Source organism: Musca autumnalis, unplaced genomic scaffold (genome assembly GCF_047663935.1).
Source record: "Musca autumnalis isolate F117 unplaced genomic scaffold, ASM4766393v1 scaffold_2, whole genome shotgun sequence".
Taxonomy (NCBI): Eukaryota; Metazoa; Arthropoda; class Insecta; order Diptera; family Muscidae; genus Musca; species Musca autumnalis.
Window position 1 is genome coordinate 127,977,071 of NW_027411755.1, and position 27,424 is coordinate 128,004,494.

The following is a 27,424-nucleotide window of genomic DNA, read 5'->3' on the forward strand; positions in this document are numbered from 1 at the left end:
CGTTTTTACACTGTTGGGCATGATGCCGAAAAATTCAAATTCATTTGAAATATATGCCGGCAAACAGATCTCCCGCGTTGATCTGGTGTCGGGGTCGCCCAGTTGTTGTTGTTGTTTTTTCTCAACGCCCAACACAAAACTTTACTCAAACGTTGGATGTGTTTTCAGGTTAAGAAAAAAAAACAAGCGAAGTATTTTCGGCGCTGATGACCAATTATGAAAGCATCAGCCATGCGCTATCATTTCGTTTAGGTTGATCATTTGTCACAATTCGAAAATAGTGGCAACATTGCTTGGGCTTGGCATTTTTCTTTTTTCTCATTACTTCAGTTCGTCGTCGTTTTCGGTTGTTTCATTGACTTTTTCTTATTTACTGCTGATTTCGTGCGTGGAAATTATATGTTTTTTGTGTTATTTTAATTATATTTATTTAAAAACCATTAAATTTCTAACATAAACGAAAGAAAATAATGTTTACTAATTGTTGGCAATAAAATTCATGTGTAAAAAGTGTTAGAAAGGTAAGAAATTTATGAAAACATGAAGTGCCTAAGAGAGAAAAAAACGCATGAATGAAGAATGAATAACATGCCAAGTGGTTGTTATGTTGTTGTTGTGTTGGTAGTAGCTGGTGGTTGTGATCTTTCAAACAAAGTATATAAAACAAAATACCTTTAGTTGTTGTTTTTGTGGTAGGTGTAAGCGTGAGTTGTGAGTAAGTTTGCCGTTGTTGTTGTATAAAGTGGCTTAATGTTGTTGTTGGTTTTTTGACAAATAAAATGTCTCAACGCAACTGGGCGTTGACCATAAAAATATTTTATTGAAATTTGTTGATTCAAAACAAAAATAACTCTCTTTTTACAACTTAAGAATTAAAAAAATGTATGAATTTGTTGTTATTAGTATTTAATATGGCTTATGTTTGTTTTTAATGGAGTTGTTGTAAATGACTCCTTGTGTATGGGTTGCCATATACACTTGTTTCATTCAAAGTCGTGTATTATTGTTTTTTTTTGGATATTCGAAATATTTATGGTTTCAAATTACCATGGCACACTTGCATAAAGCCATGAAGTGAGGAACCCAACCAATATTAACCTTTCAACCCTGAACCTGCTGCCGTTCTTATTTCATCATTTCAACTCAACACTTAAGTCTGGCGTACTGTCGTTAATTAACATCAATTATGAATCACACAATTTGGCTTCTTGTCTTGCCTGTCAATGGCGTTGGCTGCTTGCCTGTCCTACAACACCATGTCGTCCCGCTTGTAAGCAACATTTGGAATATTGTACAGATGTGCACTACTATTTGGTTAATTCCATGTTTGAGGGTGCATTTTTTTTTTTTTGCAACACCTTCATTGTTACTGGTGCTTATCTGTTTGGTTTTGCCGTTTAGTTTCCTATTACACCTTGTGTGTTTGCAGTTGTTTTTCTGTTATCTAACTTACAACCTGAAAGAGTATCTTTTCTCCCTTCCACAATGCAATTTGTAGTAAGTATTTTTGTTTCATTTTCAGGTCCGTTCATTAACATTAAACGCCATGCCATAGCCCTTTAGTTTGTGTGCCCAAATAGCGTATCATGTTGGTTGGTTTTACGTTTTTTACATGTGTGGAAATTGTTGCAGTGTATCTGCTATACTGGCCGGCTGTCGGTCAAGTGCAGTTGATACCATAATCTCCCTTTTGTTAGTTTTTTTTTGTTATCTTCTTGTATCGTGCTGCATGGTTTCAAACATTCATAAGCTCTGTGTGCCTTGGGGTGTTACTGCTGTCCAATATCACCGAAGAAATAAAAAAAACTGATATTTTTATAAGCTTGTGGTGGCGACCTATGGAATGTATTCGATACACTATGACAAAGATGAATAATAATGTAGTCTAAAGCCAAAATATTTTAGTCCATGAGGTGTGACTTAATTGAAGTTATTATTAAAGTTTTAAATTTGCTAGACTATCTGAACCCCTGAAGTTTTTGTTACGGAACTAGTAAGTTGAAAGCAGCAGCTAAGCTGCTCTTGAATCCTGATAACAGGAAAGTTTGACCAATTTTAATTTCGTCGCCCGTTTTAAGGAAACTTAAGCGTTGTTTGACAACACTATGCAACACTGAAAATGCAAACACCTTCTAGTATGCATTTTTTGAAAGTACATTTTTAGGCTATAAAAACCCTAGTAGGGTTTTGCCCTGTCAGATCCAGTCCGGATTTTATGGCCTCATCTAAACCGGGCTAAATCTACACTTTATTGCATTTATCAGGCCTTTATCTCAGAAACGAATAGGAATTTTGGTTTGCTGTCTTTAGCAATATTGTAGCCCTAAACTAGTAGAACTTGTCTTTTGAAAAAACCACATAAGAAAAACTCCATCTAGGGCATCAAAATCTATAAAATATAGAAAATTTTACATAATTGCTGAAATTCTGGTCAGTATCGGCTAAACTATTGAAAGTTGAACCATGTAACCTTTTGCAAAAATCTTCCAAATAAAGTTCTCAACAATTCTTTAGAACATTCTGAAACTCTAAAATGCTTACTTCATGTTGTTTCAGCGGTATTTTGTATCTTATCTTTTACAACGCGTATTTCATACACAGTTCACACCAACAGTTTATTCTCGCATTTCGGATTTCACTACATTATTGACATTTTTATTAAATCGTCGTTGAAATATGTACTGAAAACAACGGCATTGAGGCATTTTACAACAATGACATGTTCTGAAGAGTTGTATATTATATCCCAGGGAATATTTTTCCATAAGAAAATATTCAGAAAAAATTAACGGTTTTGGAGATACGGTGCGAAATGCATAAAAATTGTGTAATTTTTTCATATATTTTGAAATTTGAGGCAATAAATGTAGTTTTTCGAGTTCATTATTTTCCCAAATATTTTATTCTTGTCCTTATCTACAAATTTGAGATATAGCCCCGAATTTCTTTAAAAACTCAAAATTTAACCATGTTTAGATGGGGCCATAAAATACGAGCTGAATCTGACACAACAAAACCAAACTAGGGTTTCTTGTCGTTTGGGTCTGTACTTTCAAAAAATCCTCAGTTCGAATTGTTTGCACAAGATCACCTTAAAAATGTTGCACAGTGTAATAGAGGAAGCTATTCAACATAGACTCCCCAAGCAGAACAGTATAACAACATCAAGTCAGTTTTACACATATTTGTCAAGGAGGAGTTTGCACGCCAGTGAGGACTTCGATCAAACCACTCTTCACACCAGTTCGAACCGTTGGACGGTCATATCGCAGAGCGCGACTACGCCGAATACTCGTTGTCATCGATCCTTGCCTTTTAGGAATTTAGTTGCTGCTTCATTCCGAAAATAATTGGACCATAATTATTCTGCTTTGTTGTTGTTTTAACAGCAAATGATATACCTACATAGTTGTAATTTCAGTTCTAGGAGTGTGGTCCGACGTGTTATAACCGCAAAACTATTGGAGTTAGTTGAGTAGGTTTGTATGGGCAGTTGAAAAAGGTCCATTGGGTCTTGCGTGCCTGTGTCGCATTCTGGTCAGATGCTTTGAAAGACGTCATCAATCCTTGCCCTATAGGAATTTAATTATGAAAAATATACGACACTTATGAAAAATATACTGAATCCAACGTGTATAAGTTTTGTGCGGAAATTAATACTTCCCGAGATATGGGCTTCTGTTGTGGAATTTTGTAACTCATTGTTTTAGTTACCGACAAAAATCGGTAAAATTAATATGCTTTAAATTTTGGTAATTAACAAAATTTTCGTGAAGATAACGACCAAAATATAGCGGTTGAGTCCTACCGCTATCAAGAGCCCTTTCAACTTATGTTGAAACTTTTCATTCATAAATTAACGCTTTAATTTTAACGATTTTTATCGGTATCTTAAAAACCGAATTACAGAATTCCGGCCGGTTACGCAGAAAAAAATTGCTATTTAAGAAAAATGGACCAGGATGAATGTTTGGACTGGATTCGGATCGATCTGAAATTTTTATCACAGGTAGGGCTTGCAGTGCTGATCACGCCAATATATATATCATGGGCAGGAAGTCCATACTTCCCGAGATATAGGCTCCGAAAGTTCAAAAATTACCTTGGTTTTGACGATAAGTTTAGTTTAAATCGAATTTTTTCATATATAACCGGCCTTCGGCCAGGGATTTAAGACTTTCTCCTATGGACAGGGACAAATCTCGGCTAACGCGAACAAAATTTTCCTTTAAATCGAAATTTTTTTTATCATCGATCCGAATCCAATCCGTATATTCAACTTATGCCAGAAAAATTTGTTCGAGTAGCCGAAATTTGCTCCTGTCCATAGGAGAAGGTCTTAAATGCCGGGCCACCCGGCTATAAGAAAATCTTACGATTCAAATGAAATTTGTTCCCATTCAGGTTTTAGGCAGTTTGCTCTGAATAGCTTACCGCATGTCAACCTATTGCGTTATGTGTAATCAACAAGGTTTCTTTCTCTACAGCCCAAATGTTGCCGGTTTGAGCCTTGAGGACTTTGTTTCTACATCTCAGCTTGTCGCCGATAGCTGTAGCATGTGCGGACGAGGGAACATATTATTTTTATTATTTTTCCCAGAATTCACTTTAAAGCATCTTATACTGGTTTCACTGGCAGTATCTAAAAACTTATGAGCAGTCTTTCCCTACATTTACTTTTTAAAAATGTGCGTTAATAAGGTTTTAAATTCTAAATTTAGTCACGATTTTATAAATTTTTGAATTACAGTAATATTACAATTTAAGTTAGGAAATTGTTATATTTTTTGCTCATGTGTTATATTTTCTATCATGTTATAGCTCGTGTGAGAATGAATAAATGAAATGATAAATGAAATGTGTCTCCTAGAATATTTAGGTAATTAGTGGTAGTTCATGTGGTGAACATAGTGATGGATGTGTCTCAAAATCGATTGACGTGCCATCGGGTGTTCCGCAAGGAAGTCACCTCGGACCGGTTCTCTTTCTTTTATTTATAAATGACTTGCCAAACTCAATAATGCATTCTAGATTGCTAATGTACGCTGATGATGTCAAGCTATTCATTACTCATAAATCGGAAAAGCAGGCTGATCTTCTCCAGAGTGATTTAAATAGCCTTTTTCAATGGTGTAAAATCAACTGTATGGACTTAAACTTAAAAAAATGTAAACATATGTGTTTTTCCAGATCTTCTTCTTTAATAAGGCAATACAATATTAACGGTTCTCAATTATTAACTGTAGCATCATTTGTTGATCTTGGCCTTTTGATGGATCGAAAATTAAAATTTAATAATCATGTAATTTCTATTGTTAATAAAGCGCATGGAGTTTTAGGATTTATAAAAAGATGGGCCAAAGAATTTTCAGATCCCTATATAACAAAACAACTATTTACGTCACTTGTAAGACCTATATTAGAATATGGTTCTGTTGTTGAATCAGTGCAGAAACAATTTTTGCTTTTTGCACTGAGAGGTTTACATTGGAATAGCGATTTTGTCTTGCCTTCATATACAAGCAGGTTAAAATTAATTCGATTACCTACATTAAAAAGTAGACGCACAATGTTAAACACTATGATGGTGCATAAAATTTTAATGGGTAATATTCCCTCGGATTTCTTAATATCATCTATTAGAATAAATGTTCCTTGTAGAAAAATTAGAAACTATCAACCCTTATTTAGAGATTTCCACCGCACGAATTACTCTATGGGAGATCCTATTAACAAAATGTGTGTAGATTTTAATTCCATGTATTGTAATGTAGACTTTGGCATGAGCCTTGACCTTATAAAATCTAACATAATTTTATTTTTAAATGAATAGTATATAAAAATGTGTTAGTAAGTAACTAACTAGCTGATGAAGTAAATTCTGTAGCTGGTTTTCAATTTCCCTCTCATACCCCATCATGATGCGGATCATGGTGTGTACGCGATCCCTACGTAAAAGGGAGGTCGCCCCCTCGGTCGGCAGGGGTGGGAATGTGAGGCGTGGGAACGTTCGAAAAGCAAAAAAAAAAAAAAAAAAAAAAAAAAAGATTTGGTGGCTGATATATGCATAACCATCGTGTGGTAAGATCAGTCAAATAGAAGTTCAGCCTTTCAAAATGACCTAAGGGAAGGTATCTGACGCCAAGATCGTACAATAACACTATGCAACACTGAAAATGCAAACAACTTTTATTATGCATTTTTTAAAAGTACATATTTACCCTAGTAGGGTTTTGTACTGTCAGATCCAGTTCGGATTTTATGGCCTCATCTAAACCGGGCTAAATCTACACTTTTTTGCATGTATCAGGCCTTTATCTCAGAAACGAATAGGAATTTGGCCTTGCTGTCTTTAGCAATATTGTAGCTCTAAACTAGTAGAACTTATCTTTTGAACAGACCACATAAGAAAAACTCCATTTAAGGCATCAAAATCGATAAAATATAGAAATTTTTAAATAGTTGCTGATATTCTGGTCAGTATCGGCTAAACTATTGGGAGTTGAACCAAGTAACCTTTTGCAAAAATCTTCCAAATAAAGTTCTCAACAATTCTTTAGAACATTCTAAAACTCTTAAATGATTACTTCATGTTGCTTCAGCGGTATTTAGCATCATATCTTTTACAACACGCTTATTTAACAGTTTATTCTCGCATTTCGGATTTCAGTACCTTATTGACATTTTTTATTAAATCGTTATTGAAAATGTACTGAAAACAACGGGATAGAGGCATGTACTATCCTTCCATCGGCCCTTCTCATCGATTAAAGACTAGAACCCCATATCCAATGATCAAACATCTTAAACTTTCAATTTAAAAATTATTACGTCCATAAAATGACATTAAAAATTGACTGTAATTGGACTAAATTCCAGGTTACATAGGTATTTCGTATAAAGATCTCCAATTAAACACTAATTGTTGACCTTAACATTTCATGAACTGTTTTTTATATAAACAACACCTTCACATTTCATGAAATATTTTTTATATAAACAACACCTTCCTCCTCTATATTTTGAAAAAGATTTTGATGTCACTTTGGGGAATCCTCGGAGTTCTCAAAAAATTGAAGGTCAACATATAAAAAATAAACAATTAAATTCAAATCTAAATGAATTGGTTTATTTTATAAACAAAGTGGTTGTAAATAAACAACTCCTGATGGGCGAACAGTGAAAATAGACTTCAGTTAGTTAATTGATGTCAGATAAATATCCCACATCAATTTACAATTAATTAATTTTTTTCTTGCGAAATTCTTAATTTTTATTATTGAATTGGCCTATCAACATGAGAAAAGTATTTTCTTGGTCGTCTTAGCAAAAATTTCAAAAAGACCATCCAAAATGTATTGGCTTTTTTAATATATTTTGATCGTTTCTAATTTTTGTTATTGGGTGTACAATTGTAAGCATGGATGTGGGATATAAATTGGTCGTTTTACACAGAACAATTCTTGCTCAGTATAATTTTTTGTTTCATCGAGATTCGAACTGTGCCAGCATTGTTCTGAGGGTTCTGGAAAGTCTCCTACTTTTACAAAGAAATATACCAGTCTGTGGTGAGCCAGTGTGGTATTTAACACGTTCGCGGACGTGAATGCTATAGCATTCCGATGCAAAATGACGTGAATGCTATAGCATTCACATTGTCCGTCAATTTTTGTTCATTTTCTTGTATACAATCTTAAGTTTTGGTGATTAATATACAGAATACGATTTATTTCAACATGATACATTCTATAATAAATAAAAAATAATAATAATAATCAATATATAATAAATAAAAACAAAAAAACTATTTTCGAAAATAATTGGGTGTCATTTTTTTCACCTCTCTGAATTTGCTTGCGTCCGCGAACGTGTTAAATTCAATCGCCACGCCGTGGAAGAATTGTGTCTCATGATACCAGTGGACCATCTTCATGAGTCGAAGATTGTTGTCGATGCAATGACTGCTTGGGAGTTATCGCGTGCATCTCTGCAACAAGCTAGTGGGCACGTCAGGAGAGATCTTCATAATCTAGAGAGAGAGAGAGAGAGATGTCCAAAGGTACAGGCGAGAATCACTAGACCAACGAGACTATTAGGCAGGCCTGAATAGCATTCACACTAATGCAGTTGCGCAGATATAAGAATAAGGCCCGTTCTTACACCTTGCCTTTAAAGTCCAGTTTTGTTATACCTTACTTTAAGAAAGGTAGGGAATAAAGTTCGCATTACCAGAGATTTGTTATTACATATGCCATTTATAAATAAATGTTACGTTTTTTTTTTTTTTTTTTTTTTTTTTTTTTGTTTGATGTTTTTTCGGCTTAAGGTCAGTAAAAAACGTTGTTTATTTTTGTTTTCAAATTTTTATTCCAATATTTCGGTTGACATCGTCAACCATCTTCAGGGATAAACTGCAATAAAAACGCAAATTAACATTTGAAAAACAAAAACAATTATAACACAAAATTTACATTTAATGAGAAAAGCAACAGCTTCAGATGCCGTTTTGAGCTAGACTAATTGCAACTAAGTTCTTTCTTTTCGTCGAGAGTGCTTGTGTACTAAATGTCTATATATGTGTGCACAGTGGTCGGTATCGGTTTTATAATTCATTCTGATATCTGATTATTATGTGCAGCATTTCTAAGGTGAATCGTCTTTTGTAATTATTCTCCTGCGTTAGTATGTCTACGTTTTTGAAATTCGGAGTATGTCCTGTTAAAGTGCAGTGTGCTGCTAAGGCCGTCTTTTGTTCCAAGGGTTTGTCCATTTTTTGATCCGACTTATGTCCGGAAAGTCTAGTTTTTAATTTTGTTTTCGTTGTACCAACATATACCTTCTGGCATATGTTGGTTCCGTCTCCATTGCATTTTATTTTGTAAACAATGTTGCACTTATCTTCCTTTTTAACTTTAGATTTTGTTTTACTGAAAAGACTGTTAACGTTGTTGCTCGTTTTTAGGGCTAACTGGTAGTCGTCCTTATTGTATATATTGGAGGTCTTCAACCTTTCCGAAAAGCCCGGTATATAAGTAATTGATTTGTATACTTTTTCTTTCTTGTCTTCTTTTTGTGCTTTTTGTTTTTCCGTTGTATATTTTATTAATTCTTCTATGGTTTTGTGGGGAAAATCGTTTTTGTATAAAATGTTATATATTTTTTGCTCATTTACTGCATGGAAACTCTCGTCGCTTATACTTAATACCCGATTAATAAAGTGTGTAGCGGTGTTTATCTTGACTCGTCGTGGATGCTTAGAATAGAAATTTATTAGACGTCCTGTTGCTGTAGGGTTTTGATACCAATCAAGTGATAGTTTGTTTCCTTGTCGAATTATAACTGCATCGAAGTATGGTAGTTTTTGGTTTTCTTCCAATTCGTGGGTAAATTGAATGTTTTTGTCAAAAGAATTCAGTTTGTTTAGTGTGTTGTCAATTTCAGTTTTTTTCACTATGCAGAAAATATCGTCTACGTACTTCGTTATTAATTTCGGCTTATCCGTCAGTTTATCTATTACAGCGTCCAATAATTCCCCCATTACGATGTCCGCAATGATCGGTGACGCAGGCGATCCCATTGGTAGTCCTTTTTTCTGCTCGTACATTTTGTCATTATGTATATAAAAAATATCTTGAATCTTTTATACAAAGAGTCAATATTTCTAAGAACAAATCTTTCGGTATTTTTGTGTGTTCGCTAATAAAATTCCATTTTTCTGATATAGTCCTTATTGCCAAATTTATCGGAACACTCGGAAATAAAGACACAACGTCAAATGAGATTAGTATTTCGTCATCATTGATACTGGTTTCTTTAACTCTTGCTTTTAAATCCATTGCGTCTTTTATGTTATATTTAGAATTTTTCGTCAGGTTTTTTAAAATTCCTACTATATATTTTGAAAGTCCATATTTTGGCGAATTGATTGACGAGCATATGGGTCTAAGTGGTATTCCCTCTTTATGGATTTTCGGGAGACCATAAATTCGGGGCGCAACGGCTGTATTCGTCGTCATTATATTTTTCTCAGAAACGTCAATTATATTCATACTAAACAGCTTTTCTATTAATTTGTTATTTTTAGTTTGCAAGTTCGATGTCGGATCTCGTTTTAATCTTCTATATGTGCACATGTCCCATAATATTGTTTTCATCTTATTTTCATAGTCATCCTTGTTCATCGCCACAGTCTTTCCCCCTTTGTCTGCATTTAATATCAAGACGTTTTTATTTTCCTTTAAAAATTGTTTTGTTCTACCCACTGTGTCAATGTAAAAATATGTCAATGTAAAAACTGTTACGTTTTGTAAAAATATGGCAATATCAAGCAAAAAAGACTGTACACATCAATTTTACTCAAATCTGATTGGTGATTTGAATTTGATCTCAAATTATTCTCGTTTTTGGTGAAGCATACTCTCGGGCGCACTTTAATTTTTAAAAGGAACACAAAGTTCCTATTAATTTATCTGACACTTATTATTAAAGGAAACTTGTAAGAACATAAAACGTGTTATCTGTCCGATACCGGCCAAAATTTAACTACAGAAAGGATATAATAATGGGCCTAAGAATAATAATTTAAAAAAACATGAGAAAGATGAGTAGCTGAAGAGGTGTGAAGAGTAGAGTGAATATTATATAGAATATAAATTTAAAGAATGAATCTTGGTATAGAAGTCCCCCTAAGCGGGACGTCTTGCTATATATGTATTTCTACTTTAGAGGGAATTCTGGATAAAGAAGACTTTATAGGGGTTTCTGGTTACAGAAGACGCCTTTACATGAGGTTCTAGATGCAGAAGACATTTTTATAGAAGCTTCTTCATATAAAAGGTCCCTTTTAAGGGGCTTTATGATCCATTTAGAGTGGCATTTACATATTGAAAACCTCTTAAGAGTGACCTCTAGCTATAGAAACCGCCTCTAAAGGGGTTTATATGCATTGAAGATCCGATTGAAGTGGCTTTTATCTTTGGAACGCGTTTTAGAAATTCTGCCTTAAGAAAACTTTAAAGAAGATTCTGATGTAGAATTACTTAAGAGAGCATCTAGATATAGAATACCCGTTTATAGGGGTTTCTATCTGTAGAAGGACCGTTTAGGTTAGCTTCTAAATTATAAATGTGGTTTAGAATTTTTTCTATGTGAAGGAGAACCTTGATAGGTACCTCTTGCATTGAAGTCGCCTTTAGAAGAACGTCTTGCTATAGAAGGCTACTTTAGAGGGAATTCTCCATAAAAATGGACCCTTTAAAGGATATTCTGGGTATAGCAGACGTCTTTATAGGGGCTTCTATCCGTAGTTGGTCCGTCTGCTTTGGCTTCTGTGTTAAAAAGAGCTTATTTCTTTAGAAGACTCCTTTATAGAAGCTTATGCTGATGAATGACTTCTTAAGAGAAGCAGATGTAATTCGAATCATTTTAGTTGTAATTCGAGAATTCCATTTGTAATTCGAAACATTTCAATTGTAATTCGAATTATTCCATTTGTAATTCGAATTATTCTATTTGTAATTCGAATTATTCCATTTGTATTTCGAATTATTCCATTTGAAATGCGAGTTATTCCATTTGTAATTCGAATTATTCCATTTGTAATTTCAAATAAAATAATTCGAATTACAAATGGAATAATTCGAATTACAAATGAAATAATTCGAATTTCAAATTGAATAATTCGATATACAAATGGAATAATTCGAATTTTAAATAGAATAATTCAAATTAAAAATAGAATCATTCGAATTTCAAATGGAATAATTCGAATTACAAATGGAATAATTCGAATTACAAATTGAATAAGTCGAATTACAAATAAAATATTACGAATTACAAATAGAATAATCGAATTACAAATGAAATTTTACGAATTACAACTGGAAAGTTTCGAATTACAAATTTTACGAATTACAACTGGAATATTTCGAATTACATGTGAAAAAGGCATATATGTATGTATATGAAAGTCCCCTTTAAAAGCACTTCTAAATATGTACCTAATTACGGCAAGATTTGCTTAATACAATGTAAATTGTTTTGTTATCTCCTCGACTGGAAGTAGCCGTACAACGTAGAATTCCACGTAGTACTCTTCACCCTGAGATTCGAAGGGATTTGTTATCGTGTACTGCTCATTAACTAATCTAAGGGGTAGTTTACACTATATGTAAATGTCATATGACATGAAATTTTCCATCGTTATATATTCGCTAATATCTGTAATATTGGAGATTTTCCTTACGCCATTTACTCTGTGCGTCCACACCAGCAAAAATGTAAAAAAACTACGTCTCCACATTGCCTCCGTGGGTAAATATGGAATGTTTTTATTTCGTGTCATATGACATTGATAGATAGTGTAAACTACCTCTAAGATTTACTAATTGATGGAACATTGGCTAGGTCAGTCAGTATAATTGTTGATTCTCTTCCCTTGAGCATCGCAACAGAAACAAACTGGTTACCGTTCAATAAGGGCATCCCTGTGAAATTGTCTATAGATTAATTGTTTTTTTTTTTTTTTTTTTTTTTTTTTATAACGATTTTGTTCCACTGTGTTCACACATCGTTAATTACATCAAATTAACGCACTTACTCTACAGTTTCATCATACAGACACGAACCAATAACCACAACCATGCCCAACCACATACACTAGATGTTAGGCGGCGTCAAAAAGTCCGTGCGTGCTTTTTATGCTGAAATCAAGACACAAGATATCGGTCAAGAAACAAATACGCCGCTAACACTGTGGCCAAAAGAACCTAAACCATAAAAATTTAAAATGAAAATAAACACATTTTTGTTAAATCTTCCTAAATCATGGTGCTCTTGCGTTCGACGTTCGCACGCCAACTTGTCCCCTTCAATATAGTTCACCAGTTGCTGTTGTTGTCGTACTTTTTTTTATTTCTACTAAAAAAAATAAACACTAAAAATACTAACTTAGTGCCCTGATTTGATTATGTTGCTCTTTTGGTTGTAGGGTTCTTGCTTCTTCGTTATTCTGCCAGAAGGCATGTAAAATGTGCGTACGATTTCGTCGTTAAAGTTGGATGCATGGAATATGTGTACCCCTCCCTACCCATTCATATTACATATATTTCTAGAGTAACAAAAGATTTCCGTGTTTTGTATTTGGTTCACACAGCGAGTGACAAACATACAACAAATGCAATTCATCTGTATTTCTTTAATGTCTATGGTTCTGCATTTTCTTCTTCGTCTTCTTTTGGCTCGTTAAACAATGAGGGAGGAAATGTGGTGAATAGGCTTAGTTTTTGATAACCATTAGATAGATATGGGTGATTCAATAGATTGATTTCTCTTCTTACTTCCAAATTCCCAAAACATGAATTTGATGCTAAGGAAAATATCCACTTTGTCGAGAATATCCTCTTTATGCGTGATTCCACATCTTGTGGTTTCCTACTTTAAAGTCCCTAAGGCCTCGGAATTGTGCGACCAAATTACGGATCGGATTCGAAGGGAGCTCTGTTGTTACTTGAACCCTTCAGGGAGTATTTGTCTTTGATAACTATGGCCCGGCCCGTACCTCTGTTGGCACTTAGCCAAAGTAACTTTCTAAACTTGTGTGTACATGGAATGCCCCATACTTGTAATACAAATTTTCTTGGTTTTAAATAAGAAAAATAATGAAGTGTCGATGCTGTGAATGAAATCATTTGTTTGAATACTTTTGCGGAAGACGGCAGCAGCATCTTCGTTACTCTCGTACTAGGTCGAGAATTTCTGACGTTCGTTTTCGTTGATTACATCAGAACATATCAGCAGAGCACTTCATTTTCATTTCACTAATGGCGTTATAAACCTCATCACACTCTTAACCCATTCTATATTGTATTTACACCAAGAACAAAAAAAACACATCATTAACATGTCATTTATTTTGTTTTTTTTTTTTTTCTTTCTTCTACAGATAATTCTTCCAAAGAAACAACACCATTAGAGTGGAGGGCAAGTGGAAGAACTCTAACTGAATTAATATGACAAAGCAACGTCATCGGTGCCTTATACGGTTGTTGCTGTTATTTAAAGTGCTGCTGTTGGGCATTTTTCCTCTGATAACAGCTCAACAAGATTTCTATCAACAGAACCAGTACTCAACACCAACCTCTCAATCTTCACCTAATTATGATATTTACACCAACAATGATCCAATTAATGCCAACATAAACAATGATCGAACACGTTATCGTAGCGATAATAATAATGTCAATGATTTGGACCAAGATTATGGTGGCAAACGTCCATCATCCTCTTCGTACGGTGATGATGAGCCCTCGCTGAATCGTGGCAAAACTTCATATAATGTAAAGACATCATTTCTGGAAGCATATCATGCCAAAGAACCCACCTATTTTATTGTTGCATCACGTATGGTACGTCCTGGCCTTATCTATCAGGTATCGGTAAATATACTGCAGGCTCAGTATCCAACCACGGTACATGCTAGTATCTCATGTGATGGTGTCCAGATAAGTGGTGAATCGAAAGAAGTAAAGGAAGGTGTGCCGGAAACATTGTTGATGCGAGTTCCACCCACAAGTGTTTTCGGTGAATATAAACTGCGCGTAGAAGGATTCTATAATAATGTCTTTGGCGGTTTGGCATTCCTCAATGAGACAGGATTGACCTTTTCGCAACGGTCAATGACCATATTCATACAAACCGACAAACCCTTATACATGCAAGGTGAAACAATTCGTTTTCGTACCGTACCAATTACAACGGATTTGAAGGGTTTCGACAATGCCATTGATGTTTATATGTTGGATCCAAATCGTCACATTGTACGACGTTGGCTATCAAGGTATGTATGTTTTTTGTTTAATCATTATAACTTGTTGGAAGCAAAAAGTGCAACATATTTATGACCTTTTTATACCCTCAGGCTTAGGCTTAAGAGATTATATAGCCTCATCGAAATAATTGTTTTAAGACCCCAAGTATGTTTGGATGAAATCGGTTTTAGGCAATATGGAAAACCCCTACGGCCACCATGTGTAGCGGCTGGTCCGATTTGGTCCAAACTTTGGATCCCGAAATATTTTGTTCAAGCTTAGCTTAATTTGGAAAATGGGTCATATCTCCTAGGGTACTTCCCTTACAAAAGTTTAGCATTTTTGTTTATGTACAGTTTAAATTCTGTTTGTGGATCCTATGGAATATTTTACCGAAGCTATTCCTGTGTGGTCCTGTTTACAGCAATATTCTGTTATTAGCAGGCAAGTCCATGCTTCCTGACATAATGGTACTGACACAATGGTCGAGCCTACCGATTTTGACTTGAAGTTTTTCATCCAAGTTTTTTTTTGTTTGATATTTTGGCATAAGAACAGCATATGCCTTTTGTCTGACAATCTAGGGCATTGGCAGAGGAGGTACTCGATTGTTTAGTCTCTTAAATATTCTCACACAGCCTTGCAATACTCAATATTGTTGTTCTTCCACTTACTTGTCATAGATCTAATGCCGCAGTCACCAGTAATGACACCTACAGCGCCTATGCAGATTGTGTATTACATGCAGCTGAGACACCAGCTTTTACCTAAGAAGTTCCTCTTCTATCTTAACCAATGGTAAGGGAGCACCCCCGGTCATTTTAAATTCTTTGAGTATCCAGTTCACCACCAGAAACCATAGTAAAGAAGATAAGACTCCTCCTTGTGGGTTGCATTTATTGAGTGACTTTCTTACGTATTTCTCTCCAATGTCTGAATTGATTAGTCTGCTTTACAGAATTAAATCCAACTAGTTAGAATAGAGGGGTCACTTAGTAGCTCTAGTGCCGAACGGATGGATTCAAGCTTGACATTATTGAACGCGCCATCTTTGTCTAGAAATGCGGCCAAAGGTGTGATTCAAGTTGTTCATATTCTTTTCTATATAAGCCACAACTTCGATGGACGTTCCACCTTCTTCTTAGCACCTGGTTGTGGATCCTCGGAAGACTTTACTCTCTTCACACACGCCTGTTGTGAGATGGTTGTCTTCAGGCATATAGCCAGTTTTGAGCTTGATGGACCGCCAGTCGTATCAGCCACCTGATATCCCGCAGCACCACCCTTCCTCCTCGAATCTGGATCATTTTTTCCCGAGGAACTGGACTTGTTCGTTGCCATCGAGTTTGCAGTTATCGGTTTCTACAAATTCGGAGACCCAGAACACTTCCACCTCCTGTTTCTCCAGCACCTTTAGCAGAATTCACAGGCGGAACTGTTACACTGTCTGGGACTTCGGAGCGGAAACCACCTTGGTGGAGTCCGACCGTGTCGTTGGAGCTGACTGAATCAAGATGGCTGACCTTGCCGCAGACACCATTGGTATTCGAAAGGATCTGGTTTTCCGAACTTGACTGGCTTCGGTGTAGTCAATGTAAGCTGAACGGAGGCTGTACTTCACAACGTGAGGCTACTTCCTGTCGAATCGCTTCACGAAGCAAAGCTTGGAGCACATCTCCCGGAATTCCGGCTGTGAGATTTCTCTAGAGGATTTATCCACAAATTTGGAGTCAAATTTGGTCCGTCCTTTCTCTCCCGGGCCTTTTTACTCTTGATATTAAGGCGTCCTGCCTGCCTGACAGGTCTGCCGACCGACTTCCCATGCTCTGAGGGGGTTTCTGCCTAATCGCCTGGCTTAGTGATCCCTACACCAACTGGGAAGGACACCTCTATGTTTGATTGCGATGGGATGACCGTGGTATAATTCTCATCGTCCGAGAGAGATGGATACCAGTTGCTCACTGGAGACTTTCCCGACTTCGACGTAGAGACTAGAGTTGTGCCAAAGGAACTAAATGGAACTATCTCGTTCACTTCGCAGTTCCAATGGCCCACATTTAGAGTTGTGCCAAAGGAACTAAATGGAACTATCTCGTTCACTTCGCAGTTCCAATGGCCCACATTTTTTCTTTGAACAAACTGCGTATACTTAATATCACACGTTACATTTCATGATGTTACTCATACGTTTTGGAACTAGTACAAGGAACTAGATTACCCAACTCTAGTAGAGACCTACTTTTCTAAGAATTGAGGTCACTCACAGCGTCCATAGTGGCTGTAAAGCAGTCGTCCCCGCCCAAATTTGTGTCTTTTGCGCCAGGAGGAGGGAGCTTCATTTAATTTTGTGATGTTTTTGTGTTTGTGCAAGTGGTGTTTTATTGTTTTGTAAGAGGCCAACATAGTTCCAAAAATATCATCCATCTTAGGATACTTCCTGTTTCACCTTAAGGACCTTTGAATTCTTATTTCAACATTTCGATTCTTTGTCTGGCTTTTTTTATTATTCATACATAGTCCCAATTTACATTAGGCGAGTTTACTTGAGGCAATTGTCAGTTTGATGGAGAGAGAGGTGAGGTATATGGTAACCCTTTGCCTCTCAACACCCTCTCTCACCCACAAACTGACAATTGCCGCAAGTAAACTCGCCTAATGTAAATTGGGACATAGTAATGCAAAAAGTCTTTAAGTAAATAAGTTGAGTCTGGAGGACGTAGTTAACGGTATCGAAATATAAGTCAAATTCGGTTGAAAGTTCTGGGATACTGTATGGGTGGGTCTCTATGCCATGTGGTGCTTGCGGAGTATCTGAAAGGTGTAAGTTAGCAGTACCGCAGATTCACCCCACTTTTGAAAGCTCTCTACTTCACCTTGCGCTTCGAATTCTTCTTCATCGAATACTTTTCGTGGTGTAGAAAGTCCTGGATAACACTAATGTTGTTGAAACTTGTTCTCATCATGGGAGGAGTAATGCGTCATGCGTATCCGCCTCTAACACCTCTGGTGGCCAAAATTCACCTCTGGTGGCCAAATTTCCCAGCACCAGTAGGGGAAAGCTCTGTTTACACTCCTGACTTAAGGTACATACAATGCTTGCGACTAAGACAATGGTTAGATACTCGACCGTGGGTACATCCATTTACCTAAGCATTACCATTGATATTCCATCTACAGCCAAAACGCTCTGCAACTTCAGTCATCGTAAACTGTGATGGTACGAGTGCGTTAAAAATCGATGGGAACGCCGTCACAAAATCCCTGTTTTGATTTCTAGGGGTCTAATGGAGAATAAATGATAATGTTTAACATTATAGTATGGAAGGCCTTTGAGGTATTAATTAATAAAAACCCCCTAAAAGTATTTAATAGCTATTTATAAATTTATCCATGATCCCTTCACCCACATGTTGCCAAAATTAAGTTAAATTTCAATCAATTTTTTCACAGACAATCAAATTTGGGTTCCGTCTCTTTGGAATACAAACTGTCCGATCAACCAACCTATGGAGAATGGACAATCCGTGCTATTGCTCAAGGTCAAACAGAAGAGAGTCACTTCACGGTCGAGGAATATTATCAAACGCGATTTGAAGTTAATGTAACAATGCCTGCATACTTTTTCAATACAGATCCCTATATTTACGGTACAATTATGGCCAATTTTACAAGTGGTGCACCAGTTAAGGGTAATCTGACGATAAAGGCATCCCTACGACCCATTGGTTACTTTAGTAATCAGGCCTTAAATGAAAAATTCCGTTTGGGCCGATCCCCGTTGGAGATGTCAACAACACTCGAACATGAACATCAGTTGCGTTACAATCAAAACTACAATCCCACACAATATAATCCGAATATTATAAATCCCGAATATCCTACACAATTGCCACAAGACCAACAGTTTAATTTCAATCAATATGTCATCGAAAGGCATTATCAATTCGATGAAGAATGGCCGTTTTGGGTAAAGAAACCTGATGTACCGGAAACATTCGATACCTGGACAGGAGAGTACAAAAAGACATTGCCATATTTGCGCTATTTCAACGGTACATTCAACTTTAAATGGCCCATGCGGGAGCTGGAAGCAATGGTGCCCAACTTGGCCAATATGGAAGTATTGATTACCGCCACCGTGGGAGAGAAGTTCTATGATGAAATCATTTCCGGATATTCCATTGCTCGAGTATACAATTCAAGTATACGTGCTAAATTCTTGGGAGATTCCCCGCAAGTCTTTAAACCGGCTATGCCATTTACGACATATGTGACGGTGGAATATCATGATGGATCACCCATTGATGAGAATATATTGCGTCAAGGTTTTATGGAGGTTAATGGTTTTGTGGAAAGCAAGTCTGGTGGACGACGTGATTGGCCAGCACAACGATTGAAAATGATGACCCAATCACCGGGTGTTTGGGAAGTTAAAATTGATTTACGCCACGATCTTCAGTTGGATGAAAGAGCACAATCACGAGATTTCCTCAACGGTGTTTCACAAATGCGCTTACAGGCGCAATTTGTGGATCCCAGAGGTGAAAGGGCTCAAAGTGAATTGCTGTTGGTGGCTCATTATTCACCGCGTAATCAACATATTAAGGTGACAACAAGTACCGAATCACCAGTCGTGGGCGAGTATATCATTTTCCATGTTCGTACAAATTTCTTTTTGGAAGATTTCCACTATTTGATCATGTCCAAGGGTGTAATACTGATGAATGATCGTGAATCGATACGTGAAGGTATTAAGACCATTGCAGTTGTGTTGAGTGCCGAAATGGCTCCAGTAGCCACAATTGTTGTGTGGAAAATTACCCAACAGGGACAAATTGTTGCAGACTCGCTGACCTTCCCCGTCAATGGTATATCGCGAAATAATTTCACTGTTTACATCAATAATCGCAAGGCAAGGACTGGTGAAAAGGTGGAAGTGGCCATTTTTGGTGAACCTGGTTCTTATGTGGGTCTATCGGGTATTGATTCCGCTTTCTATACCATGCAGGCAGGCAATGAATTGACCTATGCCAAAGTCATTACCAAAATGTCTACCTTTGATGAACAAACCAATGGAACATATAAACAAATATGGCACTCTCATGCTGGTAATCCCGACGAATTAGTTTACTATCCTGCCTCTTCGTTTGGCATTGATGCCAACCGCACCTTTGAATATTCTGGTTTGGTGGTGTTTACCGATGGTTATGTGCCCAGGCGTTTTGACAACTGCAATGCCTCCCTCGGGTATGGTGAATGTTTGTCCGGTCGCTGTTATCGTTTGGAAAAGAAATGTGATGGTCTGTTCGATTGTGATGATGGTACCGATGAAATTGGTTGCCATGTACGCAACGATACTGATTTGGCGAATTATCGCAAATATCGCTTTAATCGCGTACTCAGACACTATGAAAACGTTTGGCTGTGGCGTGATGTGAATATTGGTCCTCATGGTCGCTACATTTTTAACATTGAAGTACCTGATAGACCGGCCTATTGGATGGTTAGTGCATTTAGTGTCAGTCCCTCGAAAGGTTTTGGTATATCCAAACAACCCATCGAATATGTGGGTGTACAACCATTCTTCATTAATGTAGAAATGCCCACAGATTGTCGTCAGGGTGAACAGATTGGTATACGTGTTACTGTCTTCAATTACATGACCACACCCACTGAGGCCATTGTGGTGTTACACGGCAGTCCGGATTATAAATTTGTCCATGTTGAAGAAAATGGTATTGTAAGATCCTATAATCCACGTACCTCATTTGGAGAACATCAATTCTTTATATATTTGGAAGCCCAAGGTACCTCGATTGTATACATACCAATTGTACCGCAACGTTTGGGTGATATTGATGTCACATTGCATGCGGCCACACTTTTGGGTACAGATGAAATTACGCGACGTCTACATGTTGAAGCTGATGGTTTACCCCAATATCGTCATCAATCTATTCTACTCGATCTATCCAATCGTGCCTATGTCTTTGAATATATGCACGTCAATGTTACACAAACTCCCGAAATTCCCTACCAGGCCGATCGTTACTTTGTCTATGGTTCGAATAAGGCACGTATTTCAGTTGTGGGTGATGTTGTGGGTCCCATTTTCCCCACTATGCCAGTAAATGCCACCTCCTTGCTGTATTTGCCTATGGAATCGGCCGAACAAAATGCTTTCTCATTTGCCGCGAATATGTATACCCTGCTCTACATGCGTCTCATCAATCAACGCAACAAAACTCTAGAGAAGAATGCCTTCTATCACATGAACATTGGTTATCAACGCCAGCTGAGCTATATGAAACCAGATGGTTCATTTTCGTTGTTCCGTTCCGATTGGAATAATTCAGCCTCTTCGGTATGGTTGACTGCGTATTGTGTGCGCATTTTCCAGGAAGCCTCCTTCTATGAATGGGAAAACTTTATCTACATTGACTCGACAATTATTGAGAAAAACATAAGATGGCTGTTGCAGCATCAAACACCTGAGGGTGGTTTTTATGAAACCACATGGCTGCCGGATCGTAAAATGAATCGTACTAATTTTGCCAATAATACAGCTTTGCAAAATCGTAATATAACACTGACCTCACATGTGCTCATAACTCTGGCCACAGTCAAGGATTTGTCTGGATCGCTGGGAGCTCGTGTTGCATTGGCCCAACAAAGAGCTATTTCATGGATCGAACGTAACATGCAATTCCTGCAGGATACACCGGAACCCTTTGATGTGGCCATTACCGCTTATGCATTGCTTCTGAACAAGTCACCAATGGCTGAACATGTGTTCAGCATTCTGCAAAGGCATGCACGGATTGTGGGTGATTTTATGTATTGGGGTAATACCGAACTACCGCCACCACCTAAAAAATTGGAAAATCAAAAATGGTTCTCACTGCCGAGGTTGCCATATGAATACGATTCACTTAATATAGAAACCACGGCCTATGCCCTACTGGTGTATGTGTCACGACGTGAATTCATTATAGACCCAATAGCACGTTGGTTGAATGCTCAACGTTTGAATGATGGAGGCTGGGCCTCTACGCAGGATACCAGTGCTGCTTTGCGGGCACTTGTTGAATACACCGTTCATTCACGTATTCGTGAGGTATCTTCATTGACCGTGGAAATAGAAGCCTCCTCGCAAGGTGGAAAAACACAAACTTTGCACATTGATGATAAGAATTTGGCCCAACTACAGTCGATAGAGGTGGGGTTTGAATGCGTTGAAACCATACAGTTAAGTTCCTTAATAATTTTTGTCTATTTTTCCACAGATTCCCGATGCTTGGGGTACAGTGAAGGTACAGGCCAAGGGTGCCGGTTTTGCCATTCTTCAAATGCATGTCCAATACAATGTCGATATTGAGAAATTCCAAACTAAACCACCGGTTCCCGCATTTGGTTTGAAGGTTAAACCTTTATTCCATGGTAGAAATCAGTCTCATATTTCATATTTGGCATGTCAAAAGTAAGAACAAGTTGACGGTTTCAAAACAAACCAAGTTATTAATTTTTCCAATTCTCCCTCTTCTTTCTAGCTGGATTAATCGTCAAGAATCAGAACGTTCAGGCATGGCTGTTTTAGATGTCACCATACCAACTGGTTATTGGATACAACAGCAAAAATTAGATTCATATGTCCTGAGTAATCGTGTTCGTAATCTACGCCGGGCTAAATATCAAAATTCGAAAGTTATTTTCTACTTTGATTATGTAAGTATATAATATTTTTGCAGTATATTAATATTTATGTAAGTACATAATATTTTTTTTTGGGTGCCACCGTGGTGCAATGGTATGCACACCCGCCTTGCACACATAAGGTCGTGGGTTCGATTGCCCGGCCAGGCAACATCAAAACACTTTTCAACGGTGGCAAAATACCCCTCAGTAATGTTGGCGACATTTCCTGAGTATTTCAGCCATGTTAAACTTCTTTACAAAGTGGTGTCTTAGACACGCCGTTCGGACTCGGCGATAAACTGTAGGTCCCATATCATTGAGCTAATATGAATCGGGGTGCACTCATTGATATGAGAGAAGTCTCCCTTGTCCCTTATGGGATGTTTGTGGAACAATTATATATTATATATAATATTTTTGTTTAATATACTGTGCCTATAAAAGATGCGCCCATGACAGACAGTGTTGTAAGGATAGGGATTTCCAACGACAGCGAAACGACAACACCTTCTTCATTTCCTGAAACCATTCTTATGCTGTAACTTTCAGCTAAAAAATGGCTCAAATGACACCACAATACATACCAAGTTATATAATAATACCATATAGGTTAGGTTAGGTTTAGGATGAATAACTGCCGTGCTGGCAGCTACTCCACTCGGAGACCATGTGGTCCATTGTGATCATCCTGACTGTTGAAGTGTGTGTGTGTTGTGGCGAAGATGATGATGTTTCTGTGATGGTTGGGTATTGATTTGTAGATGGAGAGTGCGGCTATGTGTAATTGTTGAAGAGTTGTATCGGCTATGGATTTGATGGATGGTGTTGAAAAGAGTGAGATTTGTAGACTAAGGACGAGATTTTAGATGCAGCTATATGCCGATGTGTTAGTGCAGATGGTGCTGATATGTAGTGGAAGGTATGATATGTTTCTTGTTGTGGGCGAGGCTCTATGGTGTTGCGTGACTGCAGCTTATGGTGATGTGTGTCTGATGAGTATATGGTGATTTGTGCATACGGTGATGATGTTTTGAATGGTGCTGTGTACTTGAGAAGATTCGGATGCGACTGTACGGTTGTGTGCACATACAAATGATGATGATGTATGGTAGAAGTGTGATGTGTTGATGGTAATATTCTAGATGTTGATGTAAGCCTGCAGATGATGGTGCGAGGTTGTTGGCAATAATACAGTGAGCTGTGTGGGAGGAGATGGTGGATTAAGCTGGAGAGATGGGAAGGAGGAAAGGAGAAAGTAATGAGATAAAAGAGAAAAAATAAGAAGAATGAGTAAATGTAAGGGAAAGTAAACAGATTGTTTTAAGAAGAGAGAGGTTATTATTCTGTCCCGCCCCAGAGCCACTTTAGGCTCTTGCAGTAAGTCACCAAGATAGTAGGGTCAATAGAGGAAAAGTAAGATAGAGAGTCAATCACATGTACACCAAATAGTCTATGTCTTTTGACCATAAGTCTAGGGCATCTACACAAAAGGTGCTCGATTGTCTCCGTTTCCTCCTCATCCTCGCATAACCTACAGTACTCAATGTTGTTATCATCCCACTTACATGTCAAAGATCTTATTCTACAGTGGCCAGTTATGACCCCTGTAGCTATTCTGATTTCCGACTTGCAAAGTGAGAGAAGGGACGCAGTTCTACGCCCTGAGAATAATACCATATAAGCGGCCTCGTATTAACGACAACGCAGTTAATCACGCTCATTTGCTGGTCCCGTAGTTTCTGCTGGGAAATTCGGTCTGATTTCGGGTATTCGACCAGCAGGTATGTGGCGAGCGTCTGCGGCTGTAAAGATTTCCGGAAAGTTCACTCAGCTACCCGAGGATCTGTAGTTTTAGACATGCTGGGAGATGATCTGGGGCAGCAAGCAGCATCATAACTCTTATCGCAGTAGTCCTGGAGCCGGCTAAGGCCTGGGCAGACTCGGAAGAGCACCCATTCCATAAATCCATTGCATCTCAACGATATTAACATATGGTGGATGCGGATATGACAAACGGAACAGATTCATGGCCCGGGGTTCTTCTGTATATAATGGGCCGCCATGGGATTGAAGTTGGATTGTAGAATGCGCTGCTGCCGTTCTTGTTGACAGCTACTTCAGTAGGCGACCAGAGGTCCATTGTGTTTATCCAGAAAAGAAGAGGAAAGGGAAACGGGAAAGTGGTACATGGATTGACGTAAAACAATGATAAGGATAGGGAAGAAATTGGTTGAACAAAAGAAGATTTAGAATGACCCGTCCATACCCATTTAAGCGTACTAACGTAACAAGGCCGTGGGTTCTATGTAAGATATGTGAGAAATCCCAATCTGAAGGAACATTCAAGATGTGCCGATAGTGTAATTTCTTTTATGAACCCGCTACCCGGATAATCGTTTGTACGACCACAATTGCCTTCAATCAAGTTATTTGGATGCTGTGTGGGATAAATTGAGATTTTATGTTATGTGTTATGATCGCGTATTGATTAATACCCTATCGACTGAAAAAAATTCTGCCTTCTCAGTACGAATTGCAACAAGTTGCCATAATATGATCCCACTGAAAAATGTATATAGAAATCGAAGGTCTTGCCAATTCGTCAACACAACAAAATGTCTATGACAAGGTACATAATGGAATATTTCAAAGGTCTAGAGAGAACCCATATATAAAATGGATCCACCAGACATATCAGGAATCATTCCGTTAGTGGTGTTGTAACCAATTATATCAGCAAAAAAACTCGTCGAAGAAGAACTATTTTTGGCAAGAGAAAAGGGAAAGCCGAAGATTCTACTTGGTGATTGTGTGGGTTCAAATCTTCAGGTTTTCTTTTTCACTATCAAAAAACGTCGATAATTCAGCTCAACTCCAACGAAAAATTAATCAAAATTAATATTAAAATGAACTCCTCCCTAGCAGTAAAAATTTTTAAATAAAGAACGATTTTCGTTGGGAGAATGAACTTATTTCAAAACCAGTTAAGCCCCCCCTCCCCCAAATCGCTTCGAATTCATGATCACCATTGGGAAAATAAAAATTTTTGTTATATGTAGGTGCAATAAGTATTGAAAGAAATAATATTCCTTGCACTGATATCGTACCAGATCGATAACATTATATACATAATATTTTTTTTTTCAGCTCGATCAAGAAGATGTTTGCGTCAATTTCACAATAGAACGTTGGTACCCCGTTGCCAATATGTCAAGATATTTGCCCATACGTGTCTATGATTACTATGCTCCTGGTAAGTTGGAAATTGGTTTATTCACAATCTATAACATGAAGTTAATACGTCTTCCAAATCTCTTTTTCTCTCTTTTATCATCATCAGAACGTTTTAATGAAACTATATTTGATGCCCTACCAACATACCTCTTAAATATATGTGAAGTATGTGGAAGTTCGCAGTGTCCATATTGTTCCATATATAATATGGGATGGCGAGCCTCAATGTCTGTGTCATTGATATTGTTTAGCGTGTTTGTCTACTTAATGCGCAGTCGTACACATGTTCTGCTCAATGTAATACATCTAATGGGCGTTTAGCCGATTTATAGCCAGTCCAAAATACCACAATAATTTCCCAAGAAGTAGTAAATCAAGTGTATTATTAGTTTTTTTTTATTAACTTATGATTAAGAAACAAAAAGTCAACAACAACAACCAACGATTACTGCAAAATCGTAATGCAAAAACAAGTTTCCATCTCGAATATATTATTTTTTACTTGCAAATTTGAAAACATATCCGTCCAGATTGTTTGCAGCTATATATTTTAGAAAACGACAACATAAATTTTAGTTTTAAGTTCTTAACAAGTTGAAAAAAAAAACAAAAACAGAAATCTCAGATGTACAAAATAATTCAAAAGAATATTTAAAAATGCAGAGATCATAAATCACAGAAAATGGGATTTTGTATCACCTCAAGGTGAATGTCTTTGAATAATCGCTTTTTGAATCTGTTTCTTTTTCGAATTCTAAAATCTTTTTGTATATAAAACAAGTAAAATTCACAATTTTTTGAAAGCTTTATAATGACAAAATTTTAACCATGAAAAAATACTACTTGTGTTTCGTGTCTTATCTATCTATTTTGTTAACACACGAAGTGTGTTGTAACGTTTTTTATTCTATTTTGTTTTCGTCTCAAATCATAATATGCCACAAGTGTCTTATTTTTCGAATTTTTTCCATACACAAAACAAATCAAAACCTACCACATATGCCTTAGATTTTAGAAATCATAGCTCTTACTATATACACATAGAGATAAAAAATAATTTGAAATGTTATTGCAAAGAACTTGAATATCTTAATGTTTTTCCAAACACATTTAATCGTATATGATTATTTAAAACGAATCTCCATATCCCATATTTGTTTGTATTGTACTGTATGTAGTTTAGTTGCTAAGCTTTAATCTAAATGTTTCTATAGAGTTTTTTTACAAAAGAATTATATATATCCACATATCTATGAACCACAAACGTTCTGTAACAAGAGTAAAATCATATATCGTTTAATTGCAAACTACTTACCGTCTTGCGAAATAAGGCAATTGAAATCCTTCCGTCCTATTATAATTGAATTATTTTTATACATATATAGAAAGAAAAAACAAATAAAAATATATAAATACATTTTTTAAAAGAAAAACTGTTTTGTCCAATTTATACAAAAACTTTTAAAATAATAAAAAATATTTTTTAAAAAATTATGACATTTTTTATTCTTTAATGGTCTATAGATGCACAAGGAACATGAACAACACTCCTCTTTAATCTGATATTTCTAATTGATTTTTTGGCTATTATTTTTCTTAGGGGTCAATTATGGATAGCAAGCCAACTACAGTTGCATTGCCGACAACAAATTTATTAAGAGAAATTTCCATTTTCGCATGAAATTCAT

The 27,424-nt window shown here is 36.8% G+C and overlaps 1 protein-coding gene across 2 annotated transcripts; it reads left to right on the forward strand.

The window, feature by feature from the left end:
- The first annotated feature begins 301 nt into the window (after window positions 1-301).
- On the forward strand, window positions 302-27,169 carry Mcr (macroglobulin complement-related). Of its 2 annotated transcripts, none has more exons than XM_073969216.1 (7): window positions 302-521; window positions 13,943-14,836; window positions 18,258-22,026; window positions 22,094-22,287; window positions 22,358-22,532; window positions 25,650-25,755; window positions 25,843-27,169. In XM_073969216.1, exons 2-7 carry the CDS (start codon window positions 14,010-14,012, stop codon window positions 26,055-26,057), a joined length of 5,286 nt encoding a protein of 1,761 aa, XP_073825317.1. In that variant the 5' UTR covers window positions 302-521; window positions 13,943-14,009; the 3' UTR covers window positions 26,058-27,169. The 2 variants fall into 2 exon arrangements, with proteins under 2 accessions (XP_073825317.1, XP_073825318.1); XM_073969217.1 differs by lacking the exon at window positions 302-521 and adding an exon at window positions 13,666-13,744.
- Window positions 27,170-27,424: the final 255 nt, after the last annotated feature.